Source organism: Bactrocera dorsalis, chromosome 3 (genome assembly GCF_023373825.1).
Source record: "Bactrocera dorsalis isolate Fly_Bdor chromosome 3, ASM2337382v1, whole genome shotgun sequence".
Classification (NCBI taxonomy): Eukaryota; Metazoa; Arthropoda; class Insecta; order Diptera; family Tephritidae; genus Bactrocera; species Bactrocera dorsalis.
This window is the reverse complement of record NC_064305.1, coordinates 43,698,576-43,719,011: the sequence shown is the minus strand read 5'-3', so window position 1 is coordinate 43,719,011 and position 20,436 is coordinate 43,698,576. Positions and strand designations below refer to the sequence as shown.

Sequence of the window (20,436 nt, the reverse complement as noted above, 5' to 3'; positions counted from 1 at the left end):
CCTAGTATATATGTATACATACATATGTATTTTGTATTTGAAATTTTTAGGTTTGTGTTTTTTATGTACAAAAGTATGTGCTGTTTTTGTTTTAGGTTTAATTTGTTCAATTTGATTTTCGCACTTCACTTCCGAAAAGCGAACACCGAGAAGAATCGACAGACAATTAGTTACGATAACGAAAGTTAGCACTAACACTATGAGTTGGCACTTTATTAAAAATATAACTAAGTTCACGCACTTTGTCCCTGCTCGGGCGCCATAAAAATTCTCAAGCGTTTTTGAGAAGCGAAAATATAACTTGGGAATGCGCGAATAAACTCAAAAGCCTAACTACCTGTCACGAAAGCAAAAATTGCGATCAAAAAATGAAAACGCGTCCGGTCGATTCCACGGTTCAATAACAAAAGAAGTTCTTTATTTCTTAATCTAATTGCTAAGCCTAAATCTTAAAACTAACGGCTTAAACTAGTGGTAATATAAATATGTATTAAAAAGGGGTAAAACTTTCGTTAAATATTGTAACAGATTATGGTAATTATTAAGGTAAGTAATAGATTGGTATTATGAATGCATTATTAAGGTAGGTATTTTATAATAGATTTTCTTAATTTAATTTTTAATAATTCAATATTTTATATTTTTTATAATTAAATTTTCTTAATTTTAATTTTAGGTTTACATATACATATATATCTTGTCGCTTGACGCAACAACCCAAATGTGTCTTTATTCATTCGATAGATGTTGTCTCTTAAAATCTTCCTTTAATTCGGAACTTATTAAAAACTTTAAAAGGATCACACTAGTAAACAGATGGTTCGAATATTGGTTTTTCGGATTTTCGAAAAGATGAAAATCCAATCAGATTCTGCGACACCATTGAAAATCAGAATTGGTTTGCAAATCTGTCAGCTAAGCAATTCTGTCTTGGATTCCACAACACCCCTGATTATAAAAATGTCACATAAAAGCGGAAAGCTAAAACACCACCAAAATTTGCTTGGAAACCACAAAAACAGCTACATGTAGCTTCGCAACAGCATCAACTCAACGTCGCAACGACTTCTCAGCGTGGCTTATTTTTGAAATTGACTACATACATACGCTTATAACTGTTACTGGTAATGTTCGGCCAACGCCACGGAAACGCAAAAATAACTGACACACAACTAGATATGTACATACATACGTTCTTATGTACGAGGGCTGTCCGATAAATAACCGACCTAACCATGATGCACGCGACTTTTTCAAAATTTTTTTTTTATTTTTCTACATAGTCTCCTTGTAACTCCACACACTTCTCCCAGCGATGCTCCCATCTCTGCAACCCTTCCAAATAGTACTTGGCGTCTTTGTCTGCAAAATACGAGTTCACGAAAGAGATTGCCTCCTCATTTGACGAAAATCTCTGGCCGCCGAGCGCAGTTTTAAGTTGAGGAAACAAAAAAAAGTCGCTTGGTGCTAGATCCGGTGAATAAGGTGGGTGGTCAAGCAGTTCGAACCGCAATTCGTGGATTTTCGCCATGGCGACTGTTGAGGTGTGAGATGGTGCGTTGTCTTGGTGGAACAAGACTTTCTTTTTTTGCAAATGTGGCCGATTTTTCGAAATTTCTTCCTTTAGCTTGTCCAATAATGATGCGTAGTATGCTCCTGTTATAGTTTTTCCTTTTTCAAGATAGTCGATAAAAATAATTCCATGGCTGTCCCAAAAAACACTCGCCATCACTTTCCCAGCCGAATACACAGCTTTAGGTTTTTTTAGGGCTGGTTCCCCCTTTCCAATCCACTGTTTAGATTGGATTTTTGTTTCGGGTGTATAATGATGAATCCAAGTTTCGTCTACAGTTATCAATCGGCGCCAAAACTCGGTCTTATTGCCTCTAAACTGAGCCAACAGAGCGCTGGAAATGTTCATGCGCGCACGGTTGTGGTCTATCGTAAGCAAACGCGGCACCCAACGCGCAGACAGCTTTCTCATGCCCAAATCTTGATTTAATATGTGACAAACAGTTTCTTTTGACATCTTCATAATCTCAGCTATTTCCCTAACTTTAATCCGGTGGTCGTCTAGTACCAATTGATGAACTTTAGCGATGTTATCGTTAGTGGTTACAGTTTTTGGACGCCCAGGACGTTCATCATCTTCCAATTAAATTTAAATTCAGCTGCCCAAAATTTTACGGTGGTAAACGATGGTGCAGAGTCACCACTCACAGAGTCCAACTCATCTTTGATTTGTGAAGGCGTATTGTCTTTCAAAAATAAAAATTTAATTACAGCTCGATATTCAATTTTTTCCATTTTGGGGAAATCACCGAAATAGACTCACAAAAACGACTGTCAACAGATAATTGCGCAAGATAAATTTCTGAAATTTTGGCGAGTAGCTATTATAATATGCACAATTTGAAGTAGAAACTTTTTTTTCAGATGTGCCGCTAGCTTCACGTTGAGGTCGGTTATTTATCGGACAGCCCTCGTACAGTTGAACACAACTTTAGTCTTTAACACTTAACACTTAAATTAAGATATATGGATGAAGCTTGGTACAAAAAAAATTCGAGTTCGTAGATGGGCGTAACTGGACCGTTACCACGCCCACAAATCGCCATTAACCGAAAACATATAAACTAAGTACCAAATTAAGATATACAATTTTAATTTGACACAGGGTATCGTAGTAGCAAGGAGCATCTGTGGGTAAAATTTTTGGAAAAGTGGGTGTGGCCACGCCCTCTAATATGTTTATTGAATATACATATCTCCTAAACCGCATAAGTTACAATAACGAAATTTGCTGAGTACAATCGTATAAGAACTTCTATGAAATCGGAGGATAACCTCGCTCCCTCCCCATATAACGGTACTATTGAAAACTACTAAAAGCGCGATAAATCAATAACTAATTAAGCCAGAGACATTAAATTTCACGTAAGAGAGCTTAATGGGAGCTGTTGTGAAAAGTGGACCATGGGCGTGGCACCGTCCCCTTCTTGAGGAATAAAAACTCAAACTAGCCCTATTCTTGGGGTATAGGATTTCGCAAAAAGTGGGCGGAGCCACGGGCATTGTATAATTTTATACCATTTCTAATATTTGGGTGGTGAACGTGGTTATAACTTAACTTAGTTTGCTGAATGAAGTATAACAATAGAATACTTTTGCAACATTTTTAACGTAATGTGTTGGTAGCACTTCAAAATATTTCCCTTCTTTTGAAGCTTGCAGATAGTTAGGGTATTTTTTTTATTTTTATTGTTTGTATAGTATATTTTCCCCCTTGTTTAACTTTAAAAAGAATACCTTAATACTTACTTGCAGATGGTGCCTTGAAACTTGTAGATGCTGGTAGGCTACTTTTACTTACTCCTTTTATATTTACAGTGATTTCGACAAAGTAGTCAAAATCAGGTTTTAAATTAATTTCTTTGTAAGTGACGTAGCCGTTACTATCATAGACCGGTAATATTGTTCGATTGTAGGTATGATTGGATTGCCCCTCACGTACGCCGAAAATATTGAGCTGAAATGTCTGGATTTCTCCATTTGTAATACATGGAATCGTCCACGTGATGATAACGTGCGCTTGATATTGATCTTCCGTAGGATACGGTCCAAATGTTGCTGCGTTAAGGTTTTCAAGTGGTTCTGAAACTATAAATACTATAAAAATATATCCGATTTTTGTTTTTAATCAAAAACCTACTCCATGGTGCAGTTTCCACTACAAGTGGTCTGCTATAATGTCCCACGCCATATTCATTTTGAGCTGCTACTTGAAGGCTATATGAAGTATATGCCAGTAAGTTTTGAAAAGTCTGCAGCAAACTAGCTGTTTCTCGCGATATGGCTTCCACAGTTACGAAAGAGCATTTCGATGAAACAAAATATTTTGGTCCTATGTATTGAAAATATGAAATGTATAATTTAATATTTCCATTAGAATTTATTGGCAAATTCCACTCAAACTGTAATGATGTGTTTGTTGATGACTTCAGTGTTAAGTGCTCTGGGGGATTTGGATCTAAAATTATTTAAAAACTATGTTAAATGACATACATATTTATGTTATGAACACATACAAAGCGATGTTAAGATTAATAAAACCATATATTAGAAAAATCATAAGTTTAATTTTTCTAGACTTTGTACTCGCGCTGTTCAACGGTGGGGAAATATTTTCAACTACGGACAAACTATTACATTAAACCAATTTATTTCAGAGATAAGTACTTAATTTCACTAAGATATCGTAAAAATTCAATCGAAAAGTAGAAAATTCGTTAGAATATTGTTATAAATATATGTAGACATATAGCAAAATAATTAAAGAAAACCCGTTCAATATTTCCACGGGGATATTACAATAGAATTTCATTCAAATCGGTGTAAAATTTAAACAAAAGGAATAGGATAAACTTTTATTGAAAAAAGATAAATTCAGTGCAAGTAGGTTATTTTTTAATAGCCTTTCTTTGAAAGATCACGCGTGAGTCGTGCCAAGCTGGAATGATATTTTTCATCAATATTGTTTGGCATTTCATCAGGGAAAAACTTACTTCTGAACAACGTTTAAAATTCATGTTCTGAAAAAAATGTGTTTCACGGGCTTCGTCCGAATAAAGCATGTCCATCACGCATTGAAGAAAATATAGCAGCTGTCGATTCGGCGCCGTTCGTAGCAACTCAGACTAACATATGAAACATCTTGGCGCATTTTACGTCGAGATCTTAAATTGTGAGCGAACAAAAAAGCTTGTACAAGAACTGAAACCGTCAATGGAGACCGTTATCGCATCATGATAACCGACTAATCGATGCCTGAAATTGAAGCTCATGGTTTCAACAAGACGGCGCCATTTCCCACATATCGCATCAATCAATCGATTTATTGAGAGAACATTTCGGTGAGCAGATAATTTCACGTCTGGGACCGGTCAATTGGCCAACAAGATCGGGTGACATTACAGCGTTAGACTTTTTGCTGTGGAGATATGTAAAGTCTGAAGTCTAACATGACCAGAGGACCTTCTGAAACGTAGCGTGAAAGAGATATTCCTCAAAAAATAAATGCAAAAGAATGTTCTTTCGAATAGTAATAAACAGTCTCCATAAAATTTGAAGTAGTAAAAAAGTAGGAAACTTCGAAATGAATTACCCTGTATATTGACCAATATATGCGGTTCAAAGTCAAAGCAGTTCCAAAATATCTTATTTGTATACTGTTAAGGGAAATAATTAGATGGAATTCGAATTTTTTATAAATATATAAAAAGTCATCCGATTTCGCCCAAATTCGGGTGAATTCTAATTTAGTGAATTATGGCACTTTTAGTAGGACTGGCAATATAACAGTTATGTGGAGAGTTAGCGTGGTTACTATCTGAATGAGTACTAAAAATATACATACATATCTTCTTAAGTTTGGTTGAGTTAAGTAAAGTGGTTAGAAAAATATGAACAATTAACTATTTACAAAAAAAAGCAAAGTGTTGAAGGAATACGGACATGTTTTTGAATTCGCTTCGTGATTCTGATTTTTGCAAAAAGTAAGCAAACAACAATAATAAATTAAAAACAAACAATCAAATAAAAAACAGTGCACACAAACTTTTAATAATAAAAATTAAGAAATAGTGCACAAAACAAATAGATAAAAACAAAAAACAAACAATAGTAAGTGCTTCGCAGCCTCACCAGCAAAACCGTAGGCATTCTCTAAATGCAAACTTCAGCTTTGTCGAGCCAAAAAAACAACTCCTAGCAAAAACAAATATAACGGTGATGATGAGTCATCACAGCGATCAGCGGAAAGGGAAACTGAGAAAGCGCAGTTAATAGAAGCAGCAGTAAACAGCAAGAGGGCAGCAACAAATCCACTGATAGCAGCTAATATGCATGTACCAGCAAGCACTAGTGATGAGCGATATTTCACTACCGGTGATTTTTTCACTGTGATTGAAAAATCACAAATCGCAACTGCGATCACTTTTTATAAATAGCAGTTCGCTTCTATGAACTGCGATTGCGATCGCAGTTCGAACCTGTGATCGCAGTTCGAACCAGTGAATTGCGATCGCAGTTCGAAACTGTGATCGCAGTTCGAACCAGTGAATAGCGATCGCAGTTCGAAACTGTGATCGCAGTTCGAACCTGTGAATTACGATCACAATAGCAAATAGCAGAAAAGTAACAACTTTCTTCAGGGTATTGTATATATCGTATATGCTATTTTTCGTCATAGCGGTTTGAAATTTTGAGTGTAACGTTCTTATAATTTTTAATAATGGCAGAAAATGTATCAAGGAAAAGAAGTGAAGATGAAATATAATCAAAATGGAATATTTTAATTTGTTTTAATAAAATTTTTAATTTTACTTATTGTTAAAACCAAATTTGAAAGCTTTTTGTGATGAAAACAAGAATTGTAACTAATTAATTTCAGAAAAAAAATGATGGAATAAAAAAAATTACGGGTTTTTAATATTTTCCCAAAGATAAGGAAACTCGCGTTAATTATTTGGTCTTGAAAATATTAAAAGCGGGTATTCTAAACAAACAAATTATCAACCACACTAATGGTAATTCCTTCTAAGAAATGTTTGAAACCATCATACCAACATACAAATGAACTATGCAATACGCTCTAAGTGTCAGGTAGCCGAACCGCTCCAACATTTGCGAAAATGTAGTGAAAAGAAAGGCGGAAAAACTTGACTCGAGTTAAAGGAGCCAAAAGAGAATTTGCCGCCAATAACGACAAAATGTTTCCGTCGTTCCCACGACAGTCGGGTCTACGTAAGTGGAACAGACCCGGACTTTTATTCGGCCAAACAGTGTCAAATTGGCAGAATCTGCCGCTACAACAACAACAACGACTTTTGAACGTCGACTTAGTTGCGATCGCAATAGCAATATAAAATCACAGTGATTTAAAAATAGCAATCACTGAAATCACAGATATCGAAAAATCACAATATCGCCCATCTCTAGCAAGCACCCGGACAGCGAAGGGAAACAAAATGCAAGGTGTACAAAGCAAAAAAAGGAGCATCAGTTCAGACAGGTATTAATTGCTACATTCATGTAAAAAGGAAATCTAGTCCTATTAAATCAGTGGTCAATACCAAAAAATTTCAGGCAGGCACGCCAAATAATAAAAAGCCAGAAATTCATAATGGCAACAGATTTGCTTTACTGAGCAAAGAGCCTAACGACGATGCAAAGCGTACCCCTCAGTCGTGAATGCCAAACTCCCTCGAATTTATTTGCGAGAGCATAGCTCAAATGCACTTTTTTCCAAAATAAGCAATATAATAGGCACAAACAATTTTCACGTTGTGCCCTTGAAAAAAAGATAACATACACAGGTAGATGAAATAAAAATTACAGATGTTGTAAAATACTTGTCAAATAAACTGAAGAACTCAAATAGCCTAGTTGTTGTCAGAAAAGGTATACAGCCTTCGGTAGACTGTAATGATGTGAAAGATGTGTGGCAGCACTGCGCCGTGTTATGCGCCATCTACCGCTTAATGTCATGTAACCATATACTTGAATTGTCATTTCGTAACACTTACTTATAATTGAACTAGAGGACCCGTCCACGCTTCACTGTGGCTGATACATAGATAATACTACTACTACCATCTATATGATTTCTATTAGTTGGATTATGACTATTAGTTAATGAGATATAGCATTTTTCTGAAGCAACTTGTGTTAGTTTAAAAAACTCGATCATAAAGCATTTCATGTGTCAATAAAGCATTGTTTTTTTGTGAAAAATACTGTTGAATTTGGGCTCAGGGAAATCCACCGTTGAGTTGCAAAGTAGGTGCTCGCAAGTTCATAATCCAACAAAAACAACTAATTCTGAGAAGTGTTTAAGTACTCTCTAATCGCAATAAATAAAGAAATATAGCTCCATCATTTCCCGCTGGAGTCTAATCGACAGTCATTCTAGTAGACTGCACATGATGAAGTTGGTGGTGATGGTTTTCAGGCGTGGAAAAACGAAAAAGGCGGCTGGAAAGGTTGTGACATCAGTCTTTAGGGATGCACGTGGTATAATACATACTCAACGACTGATTACTGAACCATTTATAATCTATTTCACGGCGTATTTGGGTGCAGTTCTTTTCTTCTATTCCAAATACTTAGCAATTGTATTATGGAAAATGTCAATGTTATTGGAAGTGTTTCCGCTGGCTGTACTGTATTCTCTGGGTTGAAAAACACTCTTTAGCCATTATTCAAATAAACTGCGAGACGCACAACAGTCAGAAAACGTTCATGAATTGCAGAAGTAAATACCCTACAAAGCGCTTTATTGCAGTTCACGTATCGACCGTATCGTTCAAGACCAATAACCGCCATATTGGTTCCTTTGATGAGGTACTTACAAACGTATTTTATAGATTACACCAAACTGCAATACTAAACATTGATATGAGTTTTGAATGTGAATTAGACAACAGTGGAGAATATAGTACGATCAATATGTTCTCAACTTCGATATTCACTACTCTAAGTTGAATGGTAAATCTCCTGCCATTGTCGTCTGATGAGCTACGACGATAGAGTGGATATCCATCATTTCCAGTTTGCGTTTCCGAAAGAAAAGCACGTGGATAGTGTTTCGTGCATTTATTGCAAGTGGGATGTCTGCAATGTCCATGCACCATATTGGTTTTCATCGCTTCGTAGAATAATGGATCTTTCTCTGCATGAGGAATTTCGGCAGAAATGATTTCATCAATTTGATATGGTGTAACCACCATCCACCATTCAAAGAAAAATGTGTGCCTGGGGCAAACCTCTTTTTTGCAACTCAACAGAGTACATCCAGCATCTGACTGCACCATACTTGTATATACATACGTTGCTTCAAGATAAAGTTCATCAAACACCGTAGCTGTTGTTTGAAAAGTCTTGCTGTATTATCGTGAAGATCGCTTGCTGATTGACAGCGATCCATAATTCCACACATATGTATGTCATCGCATCGTGGGAGTCTCATGAAGTTCTTGTGTCTTGAGCTGCCATACGTTGATGGCAAAAAGAACGCCGACCGATATTAGCGCCATGTCTTCGTTGCTTCGTAACAAATTTCAATCTGTAATTGATCACTTCGTTTGAAACACACATAAAGTTTTCACTGAATAATTTTCAATAATTTTTCCGGAATAAAAAAGTAAGCGACCAAAATTGAACGATTCAAATAATTTACAAATCAAAATATTGAAAAACAAAACAAAAAAGAAGTGTATGAAAAGTCACTTTTTGGAAATTTCCAATTTTTCGACTTTTCCTTATGAAAAGTATATGGTTTTTTTATATCTAACCCTTTCCAGATCCACAGCGAACAACTTCTGATTTCATGAAGATTGGTTCCGCCGTTCTCGAGCGTTAGCGTTACTAACAAACGAACAATCATTTTTACTTACATATGTATGTATGTATGTATGTATATACAAAATAAAACGTTGGTATGGGAAAAATAAAAGGGCTGTTTTAGGGGTTTCCGGCAACTTTCGTAATTTTTTCTTACATAAGAACCTTCTCCTAATAATAACAAATACAACAAAAAAAAAATCAGCCAAATCGGTTCAGCCGTTTATGAGTGATGAAATTACAAAGAAAGTGGCATTGATTTTTATATATGTATATAGATTGTCATTGTCATTTCGAAACACTTACTTCTTTTCTGATCTTCAATAAATACACCACATGTGACGTGCTAAATTGGTGACCTCGATATTCATTTGATTTTTTTATGAACACATCACAGTATAATTTGCGTTCAACAGTAGCGATGTCAGAACTGGAAGGACTAAAAGTAGAGCTTCGTGATCTCCGGCGCGTACAAGAGGAACTTATGGCCAAACAGGTTTCATCCGTACCAAACAGCAGTGTTCAACGCGTCCACATCTCTGCATTCAACAGGAGTCATCCTAATTTGTGGATTGCGCAAATTGAGCGTACATTTAGACTAAACAACATAGTAACGGATGCAGATCAATTCGATGTGGTGGCTACACACTTGGAAGACGAAACCTTACTCGCCGTAGAGGATCTCCTGCTTCATCCCCCAAACGACAATAAATACAAAGCTCTGAAATGCCATATACTGGAAAAATTTGGCGATTCGAATCAAAGTAAATTACAACGATTGTTGAAAGGCGACGAATTTGTGGGTATGAAGCCATCTGATATATTAGCCCAAATGCGTCGACTGGCACCAGATCAAGATGACTTCATCCGTCTGCTATTCCTTCAACGGCTGCCGCCAACAATACGGCCATGGTTGAGTGTAGCAACGGACAACCTAAGCAGCATCGCTTCAATGGCCGACAAAATGCTCGAGTCAATTGCAACGCCAGAAGTTCACTCTATTGGTAGCAAGACGAAGTCCAAGCCATACATAAAGCCAATCCATTATCTGAACTGAGCGCAGCAATTGAGTCATTGAAAAATAAAATAGCATCCCTTGAAAAGAAGTCACAGTCCTGCAAATGCAGTGGACCTGTACAACCCCATAATGGTCAGCTTTGTTATTTTCATAAACGCTTTGGCGATGCTGCACGTAAGTGCCGTCCAGGCTGTTTACGCTCATCTTGGGAAAACTAAGTCGGCTGCCGTCAGCTTTGCTTGTTGACGGCAGCTCAGACGTAAAAAACTCAACTACGACTTCACAGCGGGTCCCATATCGTTTAAATCAAATTCCCGAAAGAAGATTATTTGTCAACGATCTCCAATCAGGCTACCGTTTCCTCATCGACTCGGGCTCCTGTGTTTCGGTAATTCCTAGTTCTCTCGTGGACAAGAGACTCACTATGGATGCACTACAACTAACAGCAGTTAACCATACGCAGATTATGACGTATGGCGAACATATCATGAAAATTGATCTCGGGTTGCAACGTAAATTTGAATGGACGTTTGTTATTGCCAACATACAGACACCATTGATTGGCGCAGATTTCCTTTCAGGTTTCAAACTGATGGTGGACCTTAATCGCAAGCAGCTAATAGACTTCACAACTGGGCTAACGATAACAGGCGTAAGCGTCAATACAGTACAGCACAATATAACAGTTATCAGCACAAAAATAGTAACAGAGCCAGCACCGCTACCTCGAAAAGCTCATAAGGCAACCTCGCTTCTTATGCAGTTGAACGACACCGAAAACACTTGCGCTTTACCAACGTCCATTGGGGACACAACTAAGCTGCAACCAGTACATCAGGTATATCACCATATCGAAACTACAGGACCCCCAACCGCTGAACGGCCGCGTCGCTTATCAGGTGAGAAACTCAATGCTGCGCGTGCCGAATTCGACATGTTACTCAAAAACGGCATTTGTCGTCCATCGAAAAGTGCTTGGGCAAGCCCCTTGCATATGGTGGCAAAAAATAATGGTGGTTGGCGTGCATTTGGTGATTATAGGAAACTAAACGCGCAAACAATTCAGGATCGCTATCCTATAGGTCATATCCACGATTTTGCTGAGAGATTGTCTGGAAATTCGATATTTTCTACACTTGACTTAACTCGCGCTTATTACCAAATACCAATGGTTGCGAAGGATATTCAGAAGACCGCTGTATGTACGCCGTTTGGCTTATTTGAATACCTTAAAATGCCTTTTGGACTGCGGAACGCAACACAGACCTTTCAACGAGTTATGGGTAACATATTTAGAGGCCTTAATTTCGTATACGTGTACATTGACGATGTACTTATCATGTCTAAGGATAGTGCAGAACATCGCGTTCATATACGCACTGTACTCGACCTCCTAAGATAGAACGGTTTCGAAATAAATACTAAGAAGTGTGCGTTTGAACAAAGTCAAGTGCAATTTTTGGGATACACAATAAACAGCTTCGGCTGCCAACCGCCACCGGAGCGAGTACAGACAATTTTGAACACCCCGCGACCAAAGACGGTCCTTGAATTGCGCAGGTTTCTGGGAATAATTAATTACTACAGGCGCTGCATACCACATGCAGCCGAGTTACAGGCACCGCTAAATAGCTATCTGCACGAGTCAAAGAAACACGATAAACGAATAATTGGGTGGACCGTCGCAAGTAATCAAGCTTTTGAAGACTGAAAAATTTCAATAAGCAAAGCAATATCACTTGCGCATCCTACTGTCGGCGCACCCTTAGCGCTTAGTTGTGACGCTTCAGATTTAGCTATTGGTGCGACTCTTGAACAACAAACAAACAGTATTTGGAGACCTCTCGGTTTCTTCTCGCGGAAGCTTACCGCAACTGAAAAAAACTACAGTGCTTACGATCGTGAGTTGCTAGCAATTTATGAAGCAGTGAAACATTTTCGTCATATACTAGAAGCACGTCAGTTTGTGATCAAAACAGATCATAAGCCACTTACATTTGCTTTTGCGCAAAAGCCAGACAAAGTATCTCCGAGGCAGTTAAGGCACCTCAGCTATATATCACAATTTTCAACGGAGATTGTACACTTAGCTGGCTCCGAAGATGTGGTTGCCGATGCATTGTCGCGGATAAACGCCATTTCAATGCCCTGTTTTGTCGACCGATCACAACTGCAAGCAGCACAGGAACGTGACAAAGAGTTGGAGGAGCTTCTGAAATCACAGCAGTCTCTAAGGCCTCGCTTGGTGCAATCCGAAGACAAAACTTCAGTGTACTGTGATGTCTCAACCGGACATCTTCGCCTTTATATACCCAAGGAATTACGTTATCAAGCTTTTGCCTCAGTTCACAGTTCGTCCCATCCCAGTGGGCGCGCTACATTACAACAAATTCGTTCTAAATATGTTTGGCCAGCGATGAAAAAAGATGTTAGTTCATGGGTCAGGAGTTGTTTACCGTGCCAACGGGCTAAAATTCATAAACATAATCACTTGCCACCCATAAAAATTGACATACCAGATAGCCGTTTTGAACATGTACATCTTGATCTGGTTGTAATGCCCTTAGTGAAAGGATACCGCTATTGCCTCACAATGATAGATAGATTTTCTCGTTGGCCCGAAGCGATTCCTTTGAAGGACATAACCGCAAACCCAGTGGCAACTAAATTTTGGACGCATTGGATTGCTCGTTTTGGCTGCCCAAGAACAATCACCACCGATCAAGGTACGCAATTTGAGTCTGCCTTGTTCCAATCATTGGCAAAATTGGTTGGAAGCAAACACATTCATACCACTCCGTACCATCCACAATCCAACGGCATTATAGAGCGTTGGCACAGATCATTCAAGGCCGCACTCATGTGCCTCAGTGATAAATCGTGGGTGGACTTGCTCCCTACAGTCTTGTTGGGATTAAGGACTTGTTTTAAGGCGGACATTAAAGCATCGGCTGCAGAATTTTTGTACGGCACAACTCTTCGTCTTCCGCGTGAATTTCTCACAGAAGAAGAGATGCACATGCCACACCAAACTTTCATCGATAAATTTAGAGAGCACATGCAAAAATTCAAACTTTCAGCTGTCGCACATCATCAAAGGCCAAAACTGTTCGTGTTGAAAAATATAATCGAGTGTTCACATGTCTTCGTACGGACGGATGCAGTAAGGGCACCTTTGGAACCACCATATAGCGGGCCATATCCAATAGTCAGTCGGCAGTCAGATCGAGTGTTCACAGTGAGAATCAACGGCAGCGAAGTTAACATTTCAACGGATCGCCTTAAGCCGGCATTCGTAACCAAAGATGACAGCACTCATCCTAATCCTGCTGTACCACAAAGGACTTATTGAAGTATCTTGCCTTCCCCTAAGGGATTCATTGGAAGGGGAGTGGCTGTGGCAACACTGCGCCGTGTTATGCGCCATCTACCGCTTAATGTCATGTAACCATATACTTGAATTGTCATTTCGAAACACTTACTTCTTTTCTGATCTTCAATAAATGCACCACGTGTAACGTGCTAAAGATGTTTTGGTAGAAGGGGGTTTTAGCATTAAAGCAAATTGTATTTTGTCTGTCGGTATTCAAGCATGTCGCAACCAAATGTTAAATATGCGTCCTAACGAAAATATTGAAATCCCCGTTCATACTCGTATTTTAAAACCAGTAAATCCTAATGACAATGCTGCACAAGGGAGTTATGCAAACGTGGTGAAAGGCAACACTGCACAAATGATTTTCAAGTTAAGCCAATGTTTGACACAATTTATGTCTACAATGCAAATCATGATTGAAGAGATAATCAAATCACAAAACTAAAGTTTGCAAACTTTTCTAAGTAAAAAATGAGTGTATTGAACATTTGCATATGGAATGCTAACGGTGTTAACCAACATAAATTGGAACTTATTGGATTTCTCGATGAAAATAATATAGATGTAATGTTATTGTTAGAAACGCATCTTACTAATAAAATCTGTATACCGGGACTTATACTCTATGTTACAAACCATCCATATGGAAGGGCACATGATGGAATAGCAGTGTTGGTTACAAAACGATTAAATCACAACGCATTAAAATCTCAAGCTACATAGCAGTTACAAGCTACAACAATATCAACAAAAAACCTAAACTTGACGGCCATATACTTCCCACTTCGATTTAAAATTGCAAACGTCCAATTTAAATAGTTTTTTGGAATCCTAGGACATAGATTTCCTGAAGGTGGAGATTGCAATGCAAAACACACATATTGGGGCTCACGACTAATTGATCCTAAGGAACGACAGCTGTATCACACTATTATAAATAAGCATAATAAATTAGATATAATATCGCCTGGTAAGCCGACCTACTGGCCCAGTGACAGCAAAAAAATACCACACCTGATAAATTTTGCTGTAGTCAAAAATATAGATATACTCGTATTGCTTATCATCTGATAATTCAACTGTACTAATAAAATTATACGAACAGCCCATGATATTTGAGCCAAAATTTTCTGTAGTATTTCATAAAACAGCAGCCACATCAATAATGATTGCAAAATACATACAGGAAGAGACATTGATGAAAGTATAAGAGAATTTAATGATGTGATAGCTTTAGTTATGTATTGGCAGTACCAAAAAAACAATAATCCAGTTGGATGTTTTCGGGATGTTCAATTCCATTTCCATGAATTTCAATGATGGTTTCAGCTGATTTTTGATGATCATTCACGCACATTTTCAATGGAATTTCCGTTGATCACGGATTTTGATTGGCCCACATGTTGATTGTCATTTATGTCTTCACGACCACTTTGAAAACGTTGAAATCACTCATGCGCTCTGCTACGAGTTAGGCAATCATCGCCATAAACGTGTTTCATTAATTGAAAGGTTTCGGTAAAAGTTTTACCAATTTTATAACAAAATTTAATGTTGGTTCTTTGTTCGAAGCTCATTTTCGCACCGATAACACAAACATACTGACACTTAAAACACAATAACTTAACTTCCAATCAATGAAATGTTATGAAATTCTCACTGGACAATCGATGAAGATATCAGATTCTAACGCACCAGTCGACATATAGCTGGCCCCCAGGAAGCACTAGATTCAGTAAGGCGTGTTTACTTTGGAATGTACTTTGTATAAGAAGTTTGAAAGTATTAAAAAACTCAGCACAATAATGATCACAACATTATTAAAACAGTAATTCAACAAACTGCTATACAAAAACATTTCATTGACAACATCAAGATCAACCTTTGTAAAACGATAGAATAATAAATTGAAACACTTAAAATCTAAGAAATTGAAGAAATTCTAACAAGCCATAAAGAAAATTAAAAGAAAAATAAAAAAGGCAGGGCTTTAAAAGATCTGAAGCTGACTAAAGTAAATATTTTAAAAGATAATACATCAATTATAAGTAGAAAATGCATCCGACGCAATACTACTAGTTCCAAACTTCGATCACGGAGAAAAAATCTATCTTATTACTTTCGCTAATTGTAAAATCTATAAAACTAAAAATTTGTACGATCAAAAATGAGAATTTACTTATTTAAAAATTTCATTACCCAGATAATATGTTGAATTAATAAATTACATCAAAAAGCGAAGACAAATACTTTTAATACGTATGAAAGAGCAAAGTTCGGGGTAACCGAACGTATTATAATTTAGCAATTTCCAACGACCCAATTCGGCGTAGTTTTATTTTTATATTACACTTCTTGTAAGCGAGAATTATATATAAATCATCTTGAAATAAGAAATAATTGATTTAGAGTACATTTAATATATTGAGTTGTTGTGGAAACGCCAACAATAAGATGGAAGTTCATTATTATTGGGATATGAGATTTCGACCAATTTATAACCCAATTCCATTCATATTCAGCGATAAACCATGTAACTTTTAAGAGAATTTGTCCATTTAATTTCATTAAAATGTCACACATTTTCACCAACCAAAAAGGTTTAAAGTCACCTAAAAATTCGAAATCACTGTATACTATATTTTATAGAGTATATTGATATATTGGCGGCAGAAAAATGTGTGAACATATTTTCAAGAAATTTTATATGTACTAGCTGAACCCCGCCCGCTTCTTAGAGCGTTATGAAATAAGATTACTACTTTTGCAATACAATTTGTTTATTGAAAGATTTTATTACTATCTAGTTCAACGTTCTATGGTAAACAATATTTTTAGATTTTTTGTTCTCGGAATAAATAAATATAAACAACCAGCGAGCAAGAAACATAAAATTGGCCATGCGAAAAAACCGGATATTGCAAATTTATGACGCAAATTCCCAAATATTGGCCTTCCGCTTTATTTCTGGTAATGGTAAAAGCAGGAAGAACCGGAAATTGCAGACGTTTAAACTCGAACGATAAATCAGATGGAATCATTTGAATCCGCGAAATAAATACTTCTTCCCCTTTAAATTTCCCGATTAAAATCGTTGCTTCAAAAACATTTCCCATTGACTTCTTAACAGCTAAACTTGTACCATTACAAAGCCGTAGTTGACTTATAACTATTACGAAGCATAATAATTATTACTCCGACTTTTAATTGAAGATAATGCAGTGATAATCCCGGCAAATTAAGCGAATTCAGAAATGTGACAGGATAATTCACCACATCTTCTTCATTCGTCACAGTATCCAAAGATTTATACGAAACCACATCACCTGGTACATTAAGTTGTATGCCTGTATTTACTTGTAATTCGTTAACATCTTTATTTTTTGCTGCCAAAACAGCTCCTTCGCTCAATCAAGCAAAATTTTTAAATTGCAATGCAATGTTCGGAAACACACTTTTAATCAATTCTTCTTTTGGTTGAGTGAAACGGCAAAAAATCATTGGTAATGTTATTAATCCAGTGGCATTGCACCATATCCATTTTGCAACAATTGTCTGGAAAACTCATCAGCTGATGCATCGTTTTGTAGTTAAACTTGAACGTTTGTTGCAAGTTTAAATTTGTTTACGTACATATGTATCTCCACAAATATGAACTTTTAAGCAAGCGTTTATCTCATCAGCAGGCGTAGACAGTGGAATAACAGGCAACGTTTGTCTAAAAAAATATCAAAGCACCACCAAACAATGCTTGATTTCCTCGTAAATCTTCTACGGATTTTTAATACTGCAATAATACTGCATTGCTTTAGAACTTTGCAGTTCCAGACGTTTTTGATATATTGCATGTAGGTGTTTCATTAACTTGCAGAATGAGCTGTACGACCACCATCCAACAAGGCGGCTACGATACCAGAAGAAGTCAGTGCCAGTAGAATTTTATTTATACTGCTAACAGTAATGATATCAGAAAAGTTTTTCCGATGCCTCCTAGCACATCCAAAAAATAAAATCCACCGTTCTCATTGCAAATAGTTTTCATAATAGACTTATATACTACTTTCTGCTGAAAATTCAATTTCCGAACATTTAACTGTTATTTATTACGATCATACTCTTGTTCACGTTGTAATTCCTGATTTAAAAGATCATACATAGGTCGATTAGACGATGTTAAGTCCAATAGCGCACGTTGCCAATATAAATGAAAATAGTGATCGTATTTATTGTGAATGAGCAGAAACTGATGCGTCTGCAAGACTAGCATTCCAGTGCATATCATCTTCCAACAAATACAATTGTCCATTAACGGTTCTCAATTGTAGGAATGATGTTGAGCCACAAACGTTGATCAGCAACAAACGCAAATAGAAATATTCTGCATTGCTCGGATGAACAGTGCAAATTTGTCCCAACGCATCTGATGAATACAAATTTGTGAAACCCTCGGCTTGGTTTCCTTGCTTACGTTCTTGAAATTCTACTACATTCAATGTAAAATATGCTGGTACTTGGGTATACAAAAGCGTGTGTGCAAAATTATCACCTTCACACAATTTAAAGAAAGCAGTCAAAGTAGTATACTCGTAATATGAGGTGGTGATGCCGCTTGTTTCGCTGCATTTCCTTCCGTCGTTTCATCGGGAACGGTCTTTGATGTACTGATACAAAAGCAATGTTATTAATATCATAAAAAATTTTACATTATTTGTTTCTTGGGTCTTAAATTTGCCAAATATTTAAATTTATTTATTTCACACTCACGAATTTTTTTCATGTCTTCGCTAACAACAACACACTGTGTACTTTATTTATTGAATTTGATTTACGTTTTTTATAAAAAAATGCGCGCCCACCCCGAAATTAACAAATTTTATAGCGGAGGTAATTAGAGTTGCTATGTGTATTGGAAGATTAAAATAAGATTTTTTGATGCAAAACTACTTTATAACATATATAAATTAGTAATTATTGTTTACAAGTAAATTGTTAGTTTAAAGCTGATTAATATTGCAGGATGTTTTAAAGATAAAAGAAAACAAACACTTTAAAAAGACTAAGGCATCCAATCGATTTCATCATTAAACATATGATTTTAAAAATGTCATAATTCTATGAACAATATGTTAGAATATTGAAAATCATTATATCTTGTACCATATGGGAGTTAGAGCAATTTTTAGATTAATTGTTGGCAACCTGGGCAAGGGTATAAATATGTTAATATTCAATTTCTATGTTTATTTTACAGTTGAATGTTTTATTTTCATTTCTCTTTAAATTATCGCGAACTTCATATTATGTACATTATTCCAACTGTAAAGCTTCTGCTTACTTATTTATGAAATTTGTATATTTGCCGTTTCCCCTTCTTCGCATAACAATAAACAGGACCTCTAATTAGTTATCTGGCTTATATATTGTTGCTTGTAAGCTGCAGTATGTTTTCCTAGCTGTGCTGATCTGCACGGTAAATGCAACTGCCTTTGTTCATCTATGCCACTGCATATCGTGTTTGATCTTATTCATCGATCAGCCAGGATCGCGGTAAGTAATAATCAAAAATGTTATTATTTATAAATGTATATTCTTAAACATCGTTATTTAGAAATAAACCAATTGAATATTGCTCCATTGAAGCCATTCGGAAAGCAAACCAAATGCGTTAAAATCGCCCACTTTATCGATGACATATCATCATTTCGCATTCCAATTGTTTGCATATTTCGCTTACGAAATCTGTATCATATACCATTTCGTTGCCGTCGGTTGGGTTTGTGAAATTTTAATTTTAATGGGTAAATCACCTCCATATTTTCGGGCCCCGGCGAAGTCGATCAGCCTCAACTCATTTGGGGATGTTTCCTCGTGGAGGCTGAATTTACCGACCGTAGTGCCAAACATACCTTCTTTGCCCACCCTGGCGTTAAAGTCGCCAAGCACGATTTTGACATCGTGGCGGGGGCATCTCTCATAAGTGCGCTCCAAGCACTCATAAAAGGAATCTTTGGTCACATCGTCCTTCTCTTCCGTCGGGGCGTGGGCGCAAATCAGCGATATGTTGAAGAACCTCGCTTTGATGCGGATTGTGGCTAGACGTTCATTCTCCGGAGTGAATGATAGTACTCGGCGACGGTACTCTCTCTCCCACCACGAATCCAACACCAAACTTGCGCTCCTTTATATGGCCACTGTAGTAGATGTCACAAGGACCTACTCGTGTCTGTCCTTATCCCGTCCATCGCATTTCTTGGACGGCGGTGATGTCAGCCTTATTTTCACGAGGACATCAACCAGCTGGGCAGCGGCACCTTCCCAATTAAGGGACCGGACACTCCAGGTGCATGCCCTTAGTTCGTAGTCCTTATTTCGTTTGCCATGGTCGTCATCAAAAGGGGGTTCTCTCATCCGAGGCTGTTTTTATCTTTTCATGGGGGGTGTTTTTTTACGTGGCGGGTCCCAAACCCTCCGCACAACCCTAAGTAGGGGATATTTCGCCTTCTCACTTTAGCTCGCCTTCAAACGGATGTTCTTAGGCTACCCAGAGGATACTTGGTAAAAACCGGAAGTCGTGAGCTGCTTGAGTCATATGTAAAAGAATCGTTTCTGGCCACTCCCAAGTGAATGGCGATCAGAGAAC

General features: G+C 37.2%; 3 protein-coding genes across 20 annotated transcripts in view; 2 read left to right on the top strand and 1 right to left on the bottom strand.

Annotated features, from left to right (window-relative positions):
- LOC105232674 (phosphatidylinositol phosphatase PTPRQ) overlaps positions 1 to 20,436 on the bottom strand; it is an 862,901-nt gene that overhangs the window by 346,263 nt on the left and 496,202 nt on the right. For 16 of the 18 annotated variants that reach the window (XM_049451209.1, XM_049451203.1, XM_049451205.1 and 13 more), the window contains 2 exons: positions 3,713 to 4,030; positions 3,322 to 3,660 (listed from right to left, as the gene is read on the bottom strand). The exons of 1 other annotated variant lie outside the window; for it this stretch is intronic. In XM_049451209.1, coding sequence (XP_049307166.1) covers positions 3,322 to 3,660; positions 3,713 to 4,030 — 657 coding nt within the window. The remainder of the gene's footprint in view (positions 1 to 3,321; positions 3,661 to 3,712; positions 4,031 to 20,436) is intronic. One more of the 18 variants, XM_049451208.1, reaches the window with a different exon arrangement.
- Positions 1 to 20,436, top strand: part of LOC125777147 (uncharacterized) — a 495,194-nt gene that overhangs the window by 42,505 nt on the left and 432,253 nt on the right. The gene's annotated exons all lie outside the window — the stretch shown is intronic.
- LOC125777143 (uncharacterized) overlaps positions 1 to 20,436 on the top strand; it is a 537,355-nt gene that overhangs the window by 247,865 nt on the left and 269,054 nt on the right. The window lies entirely within an intron of this gene.